At 37.5% G+C, this 15,997-nt stretch overlaps 1 protein-coding gene across 1 annotated transcript in view; it reads left to right on the top strand.

The window, feature by feature from the left end:
- Positions 1–15,997, top strand: part of LOC107699334 (copine-5) — a 197,210-nt gene that overhangs the window by 151,578 nt on the left and 29,635 nt on the right. The window contains exons 10-13 of the mRNA XM_016500558.1: positions 8,410–8,451; positions 8,545–8,620; positions 11,988–12,041; positions 12,830–12,891. Of these exons, the coding sequence (XP_016356044.1) occupies positions 8,410–8,451; positions 8,545–8,620; positions 11,988–12,041; positions 12,830–12,891 (234 nt within the window). The remainder of the gene's footprint in view (positions 1–8,409; positions 8,452–8,544; positions 8,621–11,987; positions 12,042–12,829; positions 12,892–15,997) is intronic.

Here is a 15,997-nt window from a genome sequence, read left to right as displayed (position 1 = left end):
GTGAACACAACCCCCCTATAATGATAAAAATCCCCCCATTGCTTTTTTTTTTTTTTTTTAAATCCCCACAAATAATAATCACTTTCTCAGGGCAAGCTGTTCACAGATTCTGGGCAAACTGATGTCACTTTGCACAGGCCTCTCCCATGACTGTTGACGGACATTGCCGTTTTAGCATAGACCTGTGAGTAAGCTGTAAACAGCAGTGTTGGGGAGTAGCTAGCTACAAGTAGCGACGCTACTAACGTAACTACATTTTTCAGTAGCGTGACAGTAGCTCAACAGTGTAGCTTTTCCAGTAGCTAACTACTTTTGCCAGCAAGTAGCGGTGTAGCACAACCAAAAGCTACATTCCGTTTTGCATTCTGAGTCACAAGCCTGTAATGCATTGAAACAGTGCAGCGTCTTCTTCTGACTAGATCACAAACTAAAATAGTTAATTATGGCCATCTGTTGTGATCACGCATCTCGCGGCTTTACAGTCTGTCCACCGACAAGAGATCGTCTGTTGATTTGCCAAAGGATGTACAGGAGTGGATATTTCACATGAATCAGCTGTAATTCATGCAAAACAAAGATTAAAATGCGGTCTGCGTTGAAGATTTAAAGCACATACAGGAGGTGAATAATAGCCTTTTTAAACTGAGCGTGACAGTAGCTCAACAGTGTAGCTTTTCCAGTAGCTAACTACTTTTGCCAGCAAGTAGCGGTGTAGCACAACCAAAAGCTACATTCCGTTTTGCATTCTGAGTCACAAGCCTGTAATGCATTGAAACAGTGCAGCGTCTTCTTCTGACTAGATCACAAACTAAAATAGTTAATTATGGCCATCTGTTGTGATCACGCATCTCGCGGCTTTACAGTCTGTCCACCGACAAGAGATCGTCTGTTGATTTGCCAAAGGATGTACAGGAGTGGATATTTCACATGAATCAGCTGTAATTCATGCAAAACAAAGATTAAAATGCGGTCTGCGTTGAAGATTTAAAGCACATACAGGAGGTGAATATTAGCCTTTTTAAACTGATTAATTTTCCTGCTTTATTGCACTCTATATCAAATGTCTATTTTACAATGATGAACCGTCATAATATAATCTGTCCCCCACTGTTTTGTAATGAACACTAATCGAACAGAAAATTAAATCATGATATAGTAGTGTACTTATCATTTGGTAAAGGATGTCGTGGCAGGATTCCACGCAAAGCGCGGTGTTCGATCTACCTAAATGCATTTTGTTTGTGCGATTCATTTTACAACAGGCTGCTTTGTAAACAAGTCACCACAAAGCAGTTTTTGCTACAAAGTTGTTCACCTTCAGCTTCACCTCCAGAAGAGAATCTTTGCAAATCGCCTTTCCTAATAATGTGCTAGTTAGCAAGTTTCACAACGAATGCAGCTAAAGTTAACAGTCTCACACCGTGTCTACACCAGACACGAGCGGTGTGGCGCAACAAAATACTGTAGAACTCATTATAATCAGTGATGCTGTCTACACTGAACACGATTGGGCTTGTTTTGGTTGTGAGTGGGCTACTCTTGAGTAGGAATTGGGCTGGTTTTGTTACACAGACATGGCAATCTTGGTTGCTAACAAGTGGTTATAGCTAGGGTGAACATACGTGCCCTTTTTCCTGGACACATCCTGGCCAGGATTTCTATATTGCATTAAATATCCAAGGGTTGGTTTTGTTTTCCTGTTTTATACTTTACTTGCTGAAGGTAATGACTGAAAAGTAGTTTGACCAATAACATGCAGGCATTGTATGCATTGTATGCAAACACCAATTGGTCTGTGCAGCTGAAACAAAGCCAAAACCTTGATATTTTAGGCAACATAGAAATACTGGCCAGGATGTGTCCTGCAAAAAGGGTATGTATGGTCACCCCAGGTTATATCGGACAACGTAAGTTGACCATATAAACTCATCTACTCACTAGTCAACTTAACTAAAACATTCAGAAAATATGTTTTTAATAAAGACTGAACGTGTTGTTGAAAGGTTAGTGGCCTTGAAGTCATGTGACTTTGGTCTAGTTCATTTATATAGCCATTTACCCCTGTGTTCATTTGTGAAGATTATCATGATAAACAAAATGTGTAAGAATCATAAACTTTAATTGGCCACAGAGCTCATTTTCTGCGATAACCCTAAAGCCAATGGAAAAATTGTGTTTGGTTTTTGAAGATATTTCAAAGTATACTTCAAAGGTTTTTGTCCACACGTAGTGTTGTATATACATAGTATTCACCGGGAGTGAGTGAATGATGACAGCATTTTAATTTTTGTGTGAACTATAACTCTTAACTTTAACTCTGTGCTACAAATCCTGAGATAGCCTGTTTCATTTATAAATATAAAAATGCTTTCAGCACATCTCTTTCTGTATCCAGCTGTGTTCTCTGGCTCATCATACTGCAGAGCCCTGGCACTCCACCTATCAGGCACGGCCGTATCTTTGACAGGCCATACACATCATGAAAGAGCATTAACAGTGGGGAAATAAACCAGGACAGTGAATATATATGGAACATAAATTACATGATGTTGTAGTGCCACCACAGGCGGTTGTCTCCTGGGGAACTGTGCTGATCTGTGTGAATGAAGTTCCCAAAGAGGACGACGTCAATACATCACCATCACCCGTGCCATTTATGTAGACAGTAACAAATTATAGCTCCAGAGCCCATTAAAAAAAATGTCAGCGTGCATCCATTCTATTCCAAGCTTCAAAAGAGTAGATACGAAACATCCCCCACACGTCTCCGTGGTTTTATTTTGATCTCAGTTAATTTGAGACGGTAATGAAATGAATCACAGATGTTCTACTTTAGACTAAGAATAAACCTTGGGGAGGATATATGCCTTGTTTTATCTATGAAAACCTTAGGCTAAAGTTTTTTGAAATTTCCAGAGGAATCAAATTTTCACTCGAAAATGACAACTGTCAAGCAGAGTTTGAAAATGCAGCTCAAATATATATGAATGTTTTATGAAGAGTCTTTCACAGTTTTGCAATAAACACTGGTGTTGACATCCAATGTGGCTTTCCAATCCCACGCAACGCTCGAAGCGATGAGAAGCTCGGCTCAACGTTTTGGTTTGAGGTCAGTGCATGGGAATTAAAAACAGCTCTGAACTGTACCTTCAGCCTTCAATGTCTTCTGCACAGCTTCTTCCCCGCTTCCCATTCTCGCTGTTTGTGCTCAGAGCACAATCTATTTTTTTCTCCTCTGTTGTGAGGCTTGATAGACAGCTGCCTAGGGAGCCGTCTTGGCGGCTGCTCTCTCTTACTGTCAGGGAACATGACGCCCAGGTGACAGATACTCAGAGAGGTGCTGACTCACTACTTTGAAGATAACGAACGTCAATGGAAGCTACTGCCCACAATTTCACGGAGGAAGCGTGTTTCATCATGAAAGAGCATTAACAGTGGGGAAATAAACCAGGACAGTGAATATATATGGAACATAAATTACATGATGTTGTAGTGCCACCACAGGCGGTTGTCTCCTGGGGAACTGTGCTGATCTGTGTGAATGAAGTTCCCAAAGAGGACGACGTCAATACATCACCATCACCCGTGCCATTTATGTAGACAGTAACAAATTATAGCTCCAGAGCCCATTAAAAAAAATGTCAGCGTGCATCCATTCTATTCCAAGCTTCAAAAGAGTAGATACGAAACATCCCCCACACGTCTCCGTGGTTTTATTTTGATCTCAGTTAATTTGAGACGGTAATGAAATGAATCACAGATGTTCTACTTTAGACTAAGAATAAACCTTGGGGAGGATATATGCCTTGTTTTATCTATGAAAACCTTAGGCTAAAGTTTTTTGAAATTTCCAGAGGAATCAAATTTTCACTCGAAAATGACAACTGTCAAGCAGAGTTTGAAAATGCAGCTCAAATATATATGAATGTTTTATGAAGAGTCTTTCACAGTTTTGCAATAAACACTGGTGTTGACATCCAATGTGGCTTTCCAATCCCACGCAACGCTCGAAGCGATGAGAAGCTCGGCTCAAAGTTTTGGTTTGAGGTCAGTGCATGGGAATTAAAAACAGCTCTGAATTGTACCTTCAGCCTTCAATGTCTTCTGCACAGCTTCTTCCCCGCTTCCCATTCTCGCTGTTTGTGCTCAGAGCACAATCTATTTTTTTCTCCTCTGTTGTGAGGCTTGATAGACAGCTGCCTAGGGAGCCGTCTTGGCGGCTGCTCTCTCTTACTGTCAGGGAACATGACGCCCAGGTGACAGATACTCAGAGAGGTGCTGACTCACTACTTTGAAGATAACGAACGTCAATGGAAGCTACTGCCCACAATTTCACGGAGGAAGCGTGTTTTTGTTGCTTCCTCGACTACAGGAGATTTTCTGATATATTGCTTACATTTTGCCTTACTAGTGAGGTGTGCAAAACTTTTGCCTACAAGTCAAATGGCAATGTTGAGGTGAAAAGTTTTTCAGATAGTTATTTTATCTATGAAAACCTTAGGCTGAAGTTTTTTTTTAATTTCCAGAGGAATCAAATTTTCACTGATGTTCCACTAGCAAATGATGACTGTCAAACAGACTTAGAAAATGCAGCTCAAAATATATGAATGTTTAATCAAGAGACTACCACAGTTTTGCAATAAACGCTGGTGTTGACATTCGGTGTGGCTTTCCAATCCCACACAACGCATTTTTCATGCAACTCCCGAAGAGATGAGAAACTCGGATCAACGTTTTGGTTTGAGGTCAGTGCATGGGAATTAAAAACAGCTCTGAACTGTACCTTCAGCCTTCAATGTCTTCTGCACAGCTTCTTCCCCGCTTCCCATTCTCGCTGTTTGTGCTCAGAGCACAATCTATTTTTTTCTCCTCTGTTGTGAGGCTTGATAGACAGCTGCCTAGGGAGCCGTCTTGGCGGCTGCTCTCTCTTACTGTCAGGGAACATGACGCCCAGGTGACAGATACTCAGAGAGGTGCTGACTCACTACTTTGAAGATAACGAACGTCAATGGAAGCTACTGCCCACAATTTCACGGAGGAAGCGTGTTTTTGTTGCTTCCTCGACTACAGGAGATTTTCTGATATATTGCTTACGTTTTGCCTTACTAGTGAGGTGTGCAAAACTTTTGCCTACAAGTCAAATGGCAATGCTGAGGTGAAAAGTTTTTCAGATAGTTTCTCTTTGTCAGTATAGCGGTTACCCTCTTAAAGGGATGGTTCCCTAGTTGGAGGTTCTCAAAAATGAAAATTCTATCATCATTCTCATGTCGTTCCAAACCTGTATCTGAAACACGAAAGAAGACATTTTAAATAATGTTTTGTCTATATACGTTCAACGAAAAAAGGTACAAAGACTGTGACTGGGGCAGTAGCATTTCAAAAGCTACAAATATGTGCAATTTAGGTACTAATATGCACCGTTAATATATTAATATGGTATATTCGGTAAATATTTATGGTAAATAAGATACAAAGGTGCAGCGTTGGGGGTAATGCATTACAAGCAATGTGAGTTAAGTAATCAGCTTACTTTTTCAAGTAACTAGTAAAGTAACTCATTACTTTTAAATTTACAAAGAAAATAGGCCTATCTGTTACTTTTTTAAATAAGTAACAGTGTTGGGGGTAACGCATTACAAGTAACGCAAGTTACGTAATCAGATTACTTTTTTCAAGTAACCAGTAAAGTAACGCATTACTTTTTAATTTACAGGAAAATATCTGAGTTACTTTTTCAAATAAGTAATGCAAGTTACTTTATTTTCCCATTTATTCACTGACAGCTCTCCTGTCCCTGTGTTGAGAGAAATTGGGAGTGAGGTGAAAAGGCAGAGGCACTTACTTCAGACTGATGTTTATTAATCTCACTTTTGGTGTAAAAGGGCCTTTATAGTTGCCAAAAATATAACTTTCTTTCTTTCTTTCTTTCTTTCTTTCTTTCTTTCTTTCTTTCTTTCTTTCTTTCTTTCTTTCTTTCTTTCTTTCTTTCTTTCTTTCTTTCTTTCTTTCTTTCTTTCTTTCTTTCTTTCTTTCTTTCTTTCTTTCTTTCTTTCTTTCTTTCTTTCTTTCTTTTAATGCATTACTTTTAAAAGTAACTTCCCTGCAAAAGAAAACGTACCACCCTAGTGACAGCTTTTGTAACTTTTTTTCTGAGAGTGTACAATGAAAGTCAGTGGGGTCCAAAGCACCATTGGACTCTGTGTTCAACAAAAGAAACAAAAGTCTTGCAGGTTTGGAACAACATGAAAGATATTAACTGCTCACGGCATGCTTTTTCGAATTTACGGATACCAAGGGACATATTAGCCCACTAGTTTGTTTACCCCAAAGTAAACATCAAGACAACTCAGCAGAACTGAGCGAGCCACCCCATGACATTCATTTGTGCTTTTATTCCAGAATCACTGTGGCCTCTGGGCACTGACTCAGTGTAATCATAAGAATTATTCACTTTCTCCATAAACGGCTGTAATGATTTGTGTGGGAGTTCTGGACTGTTTGCAGACAGGAAGTAAATAGGAACAGATTTTTTTGCCGGTCTATAGAGTTTTCTGTAATGCCTCTTAGTTGTGCTAATGAGCTAGCTTTAAGAGACTGTGTTTTATCCTCATTAATATGGCCAGTAGCTAGCTTTATTTTTTCAGCAAATCTTGTTGATGTAAGCCATTGAGTGAACACCTGCCACAGGATGCATTCGCAGAAGCCCACTAGTTTGTTTACCCCAAAGTAAACATCAAGACAACTCAGCAGAACTGAGCGAGCCACCCCATGACATTCATTTGTGCTTTTATTCCAGAATCACTGTGGCCTCTGGGCACTGACTCAGTGTAATCATAAGAATTATTCACTTTCTCCATAAACGGCTGTAATGATTTGTGTGGGAGTTCTGGACTGTTTGCAGACAGGAAGTAAATAGGAACAGATTTTTTTGCCGGTCTATAGAGTTTTCTGTAATGCCTCTTAGTTGTGCTAATGAGCAAGCTTTAAGAGACTGTGTTTTATCCTCATTAATATGGCCAGTAGCTAGCTTTATTTTTTCAGCAAATCTTGTTGATGTGAGCCGTTGAGCAAACACCTGCCACAGGATGCATTCATCAACCTGCGCTGCTTTTGTTTAATTGTGACTGATGACTCAATTTAGGCCTTAGCAGCAAGAGACCAATCAAAGCATGGTGAAAGATGTTCAGTCCAAGTCTTGCACAGGATTCTAAATTGATTAGCTGTGGAATCCCCCTAAATCAGCACAATATAATCTTTACTATTTTCCTGGAACAGACTGATTTTGTCACTTGTATCTGTTGTACGTAAAAGTGTTAAATATGTTACAATGACCCCTTTTAACTTTTAATCAACATTTTTTACATCATATGAGATTTATTCCAACAGTTTTGAGCTTAAATTATCCTTTCTCATCTGTAGATTTTACCGATCTGTGAATTTATATTATGCTGGATTTAGATATTTTTTATGTTAATTAGTTTGAATTAAATTAATACAATTTTAATCACAGGATTATGTTATTTGATAAAATTAATTCTAACTATTTTAGAAGATATAAATGACATATGATTTGATTTTTTATTTATTGATTTATTTATTTTTTTAGCTATAGCATTCACAAATGTATCCATTTATTTATTTTCCATATGTTGGGTGATGCATCATCACCCTGTATACATGCTAAACTCATCTCTGTAAATTAAGCTCATTATACAGTAAATAAGAAACCCACCACTATTTTCCTGATGTAATTAATGTTGCACGATTCCTGCATGAAAAGCAAGTGGTAAACTGAGTTGTATTTTTTTTAAAAAGAAGAAGAAGAAGAATATTCTTGTATTATTGCGTGTGTTTACATTTTCCTTTGATCATGGCTGCAGTAATTTATTAAGTAATGGAGAAGAGCATTATCACTGGGCAAATACACAGTGAATTCGATGCACTTTAAGCATTTTAATAAAGCTGATTCAGGTGGCTGGTGGAGTTAAGCTAAAAATCACAGAGATGCACAGAAATTATGATGTTCAAATTCAGTTCAGCTTTCAATGTTTGACAATGTTGGCACCATTATCTAATTTTCATAATTCCTTTCAGGGCTGTACAGTGCGACATATATGCACGTGCTACGAAATAACTCAATGTCTGTTTAAGTGATGAACTCTATTACTTATGTTTGTTTTCAGACATGATAACAGACGTTTTATACTTGTGCTACAACTTTTTGGCCTGTGCTACAAAACTTTCAACCTCTGTAGCACCAGTGCTATGTGAAAAAAAAGTTAACGTACAGCCCTGCCTTTAGTAAATCAGGTGCTAAAACAATGTAGACATTGCATGCAAATTCCTAGTGAATTCCCCCTCCGAGTGTATTGATTTGTCAAACATGCCTGGGCCTTTTCTGTTTTCCAGAACAATCAAAGTGGAAGTGTATGACTGGGATCGTGATGGCAGGTAAGCTGACAAATGGCTTTTGATGTGATAAAAAATGAAGAGTTGAAGGGATATTTCGCTGTAGTGAATCTGTGAATCTTCTTATGTTTTTAGCCATGATTTCATTGGTGAATTCACCACCAGCTACAGAGAGTTAGCCCGAGGTCAGAGCCAGTTCAACATATATGAGGTGAGATGTCGACCACACAATATATTAACATTAGGGGCCAATGGCTTATATATCGAAAACATTGTTAGAAAGATAATAATTGTATCATTAGAAAGCAGACCTTCCTTTTTTTATTCAGTGCATAAAATTCAAAATGTTTTACTAGTTAAAAACCACTCAAAATGATGTAGCAAGTCAAATATTCCAAGCCATATGGATGCTTTTAATTTTTCAGCTAACACATCAATCACCCATGAAAGCCGGTGGTCTTCTCTCTATACCCTCAAATATTTTCATTCTCAATTTAAAACTGATTCCTCAATTTGTGAGACACAGTAACAAATGTTCTATGCATGAATCCTATATTGTTGTTTTTTTAGTTTCTAACTCTAAAATAAGATTCTTTTTATGGATATTTCACACTCCTTCTCTAGCCACCCCCATCCACATTCAATGTCGCAGGTATCTAAAAGTCTCCTCTTTGTTTTTCTCTGGAAATTGCTTGGACAGTACAGTCATCAAAGCCCTTGGGAAGCATGCAAATGGGGATTACTATAAGAGTGTTCCTGGGATTCTGAATTATTACAGTAATTTACCATCTCCTCTCCAAAGGATGGTGTCTAATACCGCAAGCATTCCCAGCACTCCTACCTTCTAATGTGTTAATGCCAACACATCACCAACACATTATAAAATATCCCATGGCAGATGAAGCTGTGATTCAGGAGGCCTGTGAAAATGTTGTTGGGAGCTGTGCAATCAGGGCTGATAAAACCAACCCAATCTCATAAAAATACGTACCTCTGCGTACATTTCTGCAACACCGTTTTTACGTACCTTACTGCACGTTTCGCCGCAGTTTCAAAGAGAAATGTCCACTGAGTGGCGCTAAAACACGTGTTCAATACGTGAACCCTGGCACGTTTTTATTACGTTGATATAGGTACGTATTGCTGTGTTTTTATTACGTTTCTTCAGGTACGTATTGCGGCGATTCAGAATTCAAATATCCGGGGACTGTCGCTAAAAGTTAATGCTCTGTCGTGTTGGAAATATGCCCTACACCAAACCCAACCGATAGTGTTAACAAATGCAAAACTGATATAAAAACACATTTTTTGATGCAACCGTGCCATTTTAACTTCCTTATATGCAGATTTGAACTGTTTTGTTGAACCGTAGTTACACGGGATTCGAACCGGAGCTCCTCACCTCTCAAGTACGTCTCCGTACTCCGTGAGCTACCGAACAAACCTATTGTATATGAAAACCCATTGATATGAAGCTGGATATGTGCGGTGCTAACAATCAAAAGCATCAGTTTTGAAATCTCCCAGCATATTAAAAAGTTTTTGAAGTCACAACATAATACTCTTCAAGTAATTGTACGAAAATTATGCTTTATTAATCGAAACTCTGTAAATCATACTGAAATAATTTAAAAGGTGTCGGAGTTTTACTGTCTCTAGTGTTAATTTTTTTTGGAAACTGCAGTGATATGTACTTATTGGTACGTATTTCGCGTCTTGCAAAAATGTGCCCCCAGGTACGTATTTGCCATGAGACCGGGTAGGATAAAACATAGTGTCTCTTTGGGAGGTAGCGGTTGAGGCTTAAGCAAAAGCATCAAGTTGGTTTATTGTCCTTGGAATGAGTTCTGGTGTATTATTTAGGGTAGAGATATTACTGAACATAAGAGGTTGTTTTCCCTGGAGCACTTGTAGGAAATTATGTAATCACAGTGTAATAAAGCAGTTATTACAGTGTACACATTTTTTTTATTACAGCACATGACCTTTTTATACATCAAAGAGTCTTTAGATTTACATCTTATTCATTTCCACTCTGTAATCTCACTTCTCAGGTTTTAGTGAACCTGAAGGGGTGATGGGTCATGAGTCTACAGTGAACATGTTCAAAAACTCTTTTCATGTCCAGGTCCTTGCATCCATCTGAGCACAAAGAGTCTATTTGAGCTATTGATTACTTAGTGTTTGGAGATGAATGGAGGACGACCAGGGGTTGCCATTCCTTTCTTCTGTACTTCACCCCTTACAGCTAAGAGGTCACCTGGATGGTTCTACTTTCATTTGTGTGCTTTTCAGAATCATTATTCCTTCTCGCTCTGCCTCTGTCTCTCTCTCTTTCATTCCTTCTTTTAGAGACAATAATCTACACCAAACCCATCTCAAATTCATCAATAAAATGGATATCCTTAATTCCTTCATGTTTCTTATCAAAATATATGTGGGATGTTATATATAGTTAAGAATCATTGCTTACATAGTTCGGAAATGAAAGAACCACCTAAAGTTAAGAAGGCAAGCAACACTATTACTGTTGCTTACACTTTAGTGCAAAAACTCATGCTACCGACAAAAGTGTTATATAACTCCCGATTTGTATTATATATCATATTATATTATAGATAACTTTTCATGTTTTTTATTTGGTTGCACCATTTGTGACCTTGGACCACAAAACCAGTCATAAGTAGCACGGGTATTTTTGTAGCAATAGCCAAAAATACATTGTATTTGTCAAAATTAATTGATTTTTCTTTTATGCCAAAAATCATTAGGATAAGTAAAGATCATATTCCATGAAGATATTTTGTAAACTTCCTACCATAAATATATTAAAACTTAATTTTTACTAGTGATATGCATTGCTAAGGACTTCATTTGGACAGCTTTAAAGGCAATTTTCTCAATACAGTATTTAGATTTTTTTGCAACCTCAGATTCCAGATATTCAAATATGTGTTTCTCGGACAAATATTGTCCTATCCTAACAAACCAAACGTCAATGGAAAGCTTATTTATTCAGCTTTCAGATAATGCATAAAACTCAATTTCGAAAAATTGACCCTTATGACTGGTTTTGTGGTCCAGGGTCACATTTGTTCATATATATATGTGTGTGTGTGTGTGTGTTTTGTCAATATGGTGTCAATTCAGTGAGGTCCAAAGCAACATTAACACTAACAAAATATCTTGAATGACAAAAATTTATATATTTAATTTTTGGGTGAACCGTTCTTAGTGCAAGTTTTTAGGTTGGTGCAGTCGGATCTAAAATATACCAAAATATCCAAATACCACTGATATTTTCTTTAAAAAATGTGGTACATTTTAGAGCTGAGAAGTGGAGAATTCAATGTGAAATCACATTTAACTCAGAGCAAGACTTTCATTTTCAACGTTTCCCATATCTTCTGCAGGTGGTGGCATTTTCCAAGGAAATATAATTGATTTGTTTTTGAGGCACCATCCTGTGAGAGGAAAGGCTGTTTGTTATCTGTTTAATGAATCTAAATTCCACTTCCGCCCAATCTCATCTGTCTGAACTTATTTTGATTTCTGATTTGTTTTCCAATGGCTCTTAGGTGGTGAATCCAAAGAAGAAGATGAAGAAGAAGAAATATGTCAATTCTGGCACGGTGAGTGGTGGCTCAGAGATTAACTTATGAAACAAATTTCACCACTGTGAGCGTGTATGTGCATGTGTATCAGAGCATACAGTATACAGTATACAGTATGTGCACACAGACGAAGCCTTTAATTACAGCCATTTCCTTATGTGATGGGAAAGGGAACGACATGCACAGTAACTTTCAAATGTCTTACCGCATTAATGAGTATCCCTTTTACACCCATGCTAATTAAAACAAGTGGTAAAAACAAGAGAGAGCTTTGCTTCATAGCTGCATGGAGACGCTGTTTTCCTTTGACGGGTCCTTATAAAGCATTTTGTTTAAGCGCTTTTGCGTGTGGCTCATTGTAATCAACAAATAGTGGAAGCTGACTTTAAAATGGGGGGAAATAGCCCAGCCAAGACACGCACATTAAACCAAATGTCACGCCACACTGAACATCTGTATACGTGTGTGTGTGTGTGTAAGAGAAAGGGAGTGTGGGTAGCTAGAGATCATGGAAGTGAATATGAAAGCAGGAATTTGTAGCACAGCAGAGATAATCTGATATGAGCATCATGCTTTGATTGATGGCTGTGCCAAAGTCGCCTTATTGCTCTATATTACGAGATCAGTCTGAGAGCATCGCTTCCCAGAGGGTCCGACACTTGGCCCGCATCATTCACTGCCTCATCTTAAGCAAGTTGTATTAGGACAATTTCTAACATGACTGAATTGCATCATGTGGCATCATACTTTTCTCTTGTTGTTTTGTTATAGATTCAGTTGTCTCTTTTGATCTGTTTTTGATGCAGGTGACACTGCTGTCGTTCTCAGTGGAATCAGAGTCGACTTTCCTCGATTACATCAAAGGAGGGTGAGTAGAGAGACAAACGCTCTTGCACAGGTGCTGTGAATCACACACATTATGCATGCATTGATGCTCTGACAATAGCAGGGATGACTTTTCAATTACACACAAACTGATTTCTTGCTGTTAAAATGATCAGTGTTATTTTAGTATTATTTATATTCTATTATAGGATATGGCATTTTGAATTAGCTTTTGTTTTTATATTTTCCATTTGCATTTGAACTCTTTCACCGCCATTGACGAGTTATCTCGTGTTTTACAAGAAAATGCCTCCCCGCCAAAGACGTTTTTACGGCTTTCCGTGTTTTCACTGTTATACACTCAGGGGCACTATTACGCATCTTCTGAACGAGTAAAAAACCTCCCGAACAAAAACACACATGAACAGGACGGAGAAACGAGCGATCTCTTATGTAAACAGATGCATATGAAAAATAATGTGATCATCAGCAATAGACAGCATATAAATGAAAACGGCATAATGTTACAGAGTGAAATGTTGATCCAGGAAGTGGTACATGTCTGTGCAAGCTTTGGAGGTTTTGATGGAAGCGATTTACTGGATTTATGCTTTGATAATCATACTGAATATTATCCAGATGTAGTTTTTGATAAAAATGTGATTTTTTTCACCTTTTTGCTCAAAATTATGCATTTTTATGAAACCTACCTATATTCAAGTGTTGATAAAAAAGAATGCTTTAAGCTAGAATAAAACAGATTTTTTTTGTTTAAAAGTAGAGGCTCTACTAGAGAGGTAGAGATTTTGGTGTATTGCATATTCAAATATTTATACAGCAAAATATACCGGAGGCCATCAAATTTTAGTGAAAATCATCAAAATGATGGCGGGGGCTGGCAACTTTTTTAAAAAATGCTGGCGGGGAAAGAGTTAATGCTAGTGTAAGTTTTAGTAATTTTATGTGCTTTTGTCATTTCTGTTAGTTTAAACTAACCCGATTAACTAATTAATTCATTTAGTTTTAGTTTGAGCCATTTTAGCATATCAGATTGAATTTATTTCATTGAATTGCCAAGGCAAAAATATTTTATTTCAGCTTTATTTCAGTTAACCAAAATGAACTTTAATAATTGTATTAATTTAATGGCCGCTGTTATCTTGCGCAAATGGCGTCATCAGGAGCCCGGGCCAGCGCAGTAGTGATCATGAGATGGAGCCACCGTATGAAAGTCCTGCCCAAACTCCCGCAGAACCCAATCAAAAGCTCACAATAATGATGCCACACCCCTTTTTATAGCATCAAAGAACTAAATAAAAGCAAACTTATTAGAAAGACGAACACTTTAACATACATCAGTGTGATAATAACTACCTAAAATGATGGAAAGCATCTTTGGGAACAATTTATTTGAAGTGTAATTTGATTATTTAGTTGGGTCCCATTCACTTACATGAAGAGGTGGGGATTATGACCTATACTGCAAGAGATGGTGATCAAAATGTTTTGGTATCACTTTTCAGAACTTCTGCTCCATCACATATAGCATGTGCATAATAGCTACAGAAAGGCATTTTGAATTTGACTGTATACATTGTATGTTTGCATGTGGTTTAGTGCAGCTATGATTTTGTCAAGTAGGATGTGTTTCCTATTTTGTTGGTCCTAGAACAAACGTAGACAAATAGTGTAATGACCATGAACTGAAGAAGAGAGTGGGGCGGAAGTTTTGAGCCTAATGCAAAGTGACATTTAGGTGAATCCCTGTCAGTTTCGGCTGACTGCCCCAGCACGGGCAGCCCTGATAGGGTTAGAGGGTTTACTGCCATTGGGTTGTGTAAACATCAGGAGACGGCCCGCAGGTTCATGCTCACATGGAGACAACACAATGAAATGTGGAAATCAACAGTGTGCGTGGGCGCGTTTGTGTGTGCATGTGTATTCATGAAGCTGCAGCATTGCGTTTCAGAGCGCACGCAGCATGCGGGATTGCTTAGTGGTCTGACAGACCATAAATTGATTAAGTCCTCGTCTAAATGAAAACAGGAAATTGCCACTTAGAAGAAGAACCCTCTGCATTATTGACAAATATTACTCTCTAAGTGACTGAGTTGGGAACTGCAATAGAGATGATGGCTAGAAGACGGAGAGAATTGGAGCACATCACACTCGAGCTGCTCCAGTTTGGTATTAGATCAGCCACGAGGAGAGACAATTAAATCTAAGACCTTGCCAAAGCTTGATGAAATGACCACACAGCGCTATGTTTACTGAGATAAATCAAGTACGGCTCAGATAACATATTCTGCAAACCCCAAAAACAAAACAACAGATAAAGGAAAAATGCATTATTAAAAATTATATACACTGCTATTCACTATTGGTCAAAAATACTGTAAAAACCGACACATTGTGAAACATTATTATAATTACGTTTTTGTGTTTTTAAATATTTTATATTTTATAATTTTTCCTGTGAAGGAAACGCAGAATTTTCAGAGTCTTTAATGAATAGAAAGGTTCAAATAACAGCATTTATTTGAAACAGAAATCTTTTGTAACATTATAAGTATGTAAGTGTCATTTTTGATTAATTTAATGTATCATCGCTAAATAAAAGTACCAATTTAAAACCAAAGCTTAAAACAAGAGAAAACAATTTGCCAGTGAGTTAAGACCAGTGTTGGGCAAGTTACTTCCAAAATGTAATACATTATATATTACTAGTTACTGTCTTTTGAAAGTAATTAGTTACATTACAATATTACTGTCTCTGAATTGTAATGCGTTACACTACTTTTGAGTTACTTTCACCAAAATATCCACAGAAGTATTATAAAATGCCAAAATGTAGTTTATTGCTGCTCATACTACATCCAGTGGAGTGTAATGTGGTAGGTCTATATAGCATAAAATATATGAAATCATATTTAGATACCGGTATGTAGGTCTACATTAATGTTATGTTGTAGTTTAGGTTAAAAAAATATAAGCACAAATCGCATTATTACATTCATAAATAACATGGTAAATAAAGCAAAATATTATCATGTACAAACAATAAACACAATACCTACCCTATAGGCAAATTTGAACGGTTTCAGAAGAAAACAAGAATGAAAAATATAAGTTGCTAAACAAGCCAAAAC

The sequence above is a fragment of the Sinocyclocheilus anshuiensis genome, unplaced genomic scaffold (genome assembly GCF_001515605.1).
Source record: "Sinocyclocheilus anshuiensis isolate Anshui unplaced genomic scaffold, SAMN03320099.WGS_v1.1 scaffold42, whole genome shotgun sequence".
Lineage (NCBI taxonomy): Eukaryota > Metazoa > Chordata > Actinopteri > Cypriniformes > Cyprinidae > Sinocyclocheilus > Sinocyclocheilus anshuiensis.
This window is presented reverse-complemented; position numbering and strand designations above follow the sequence as displayed.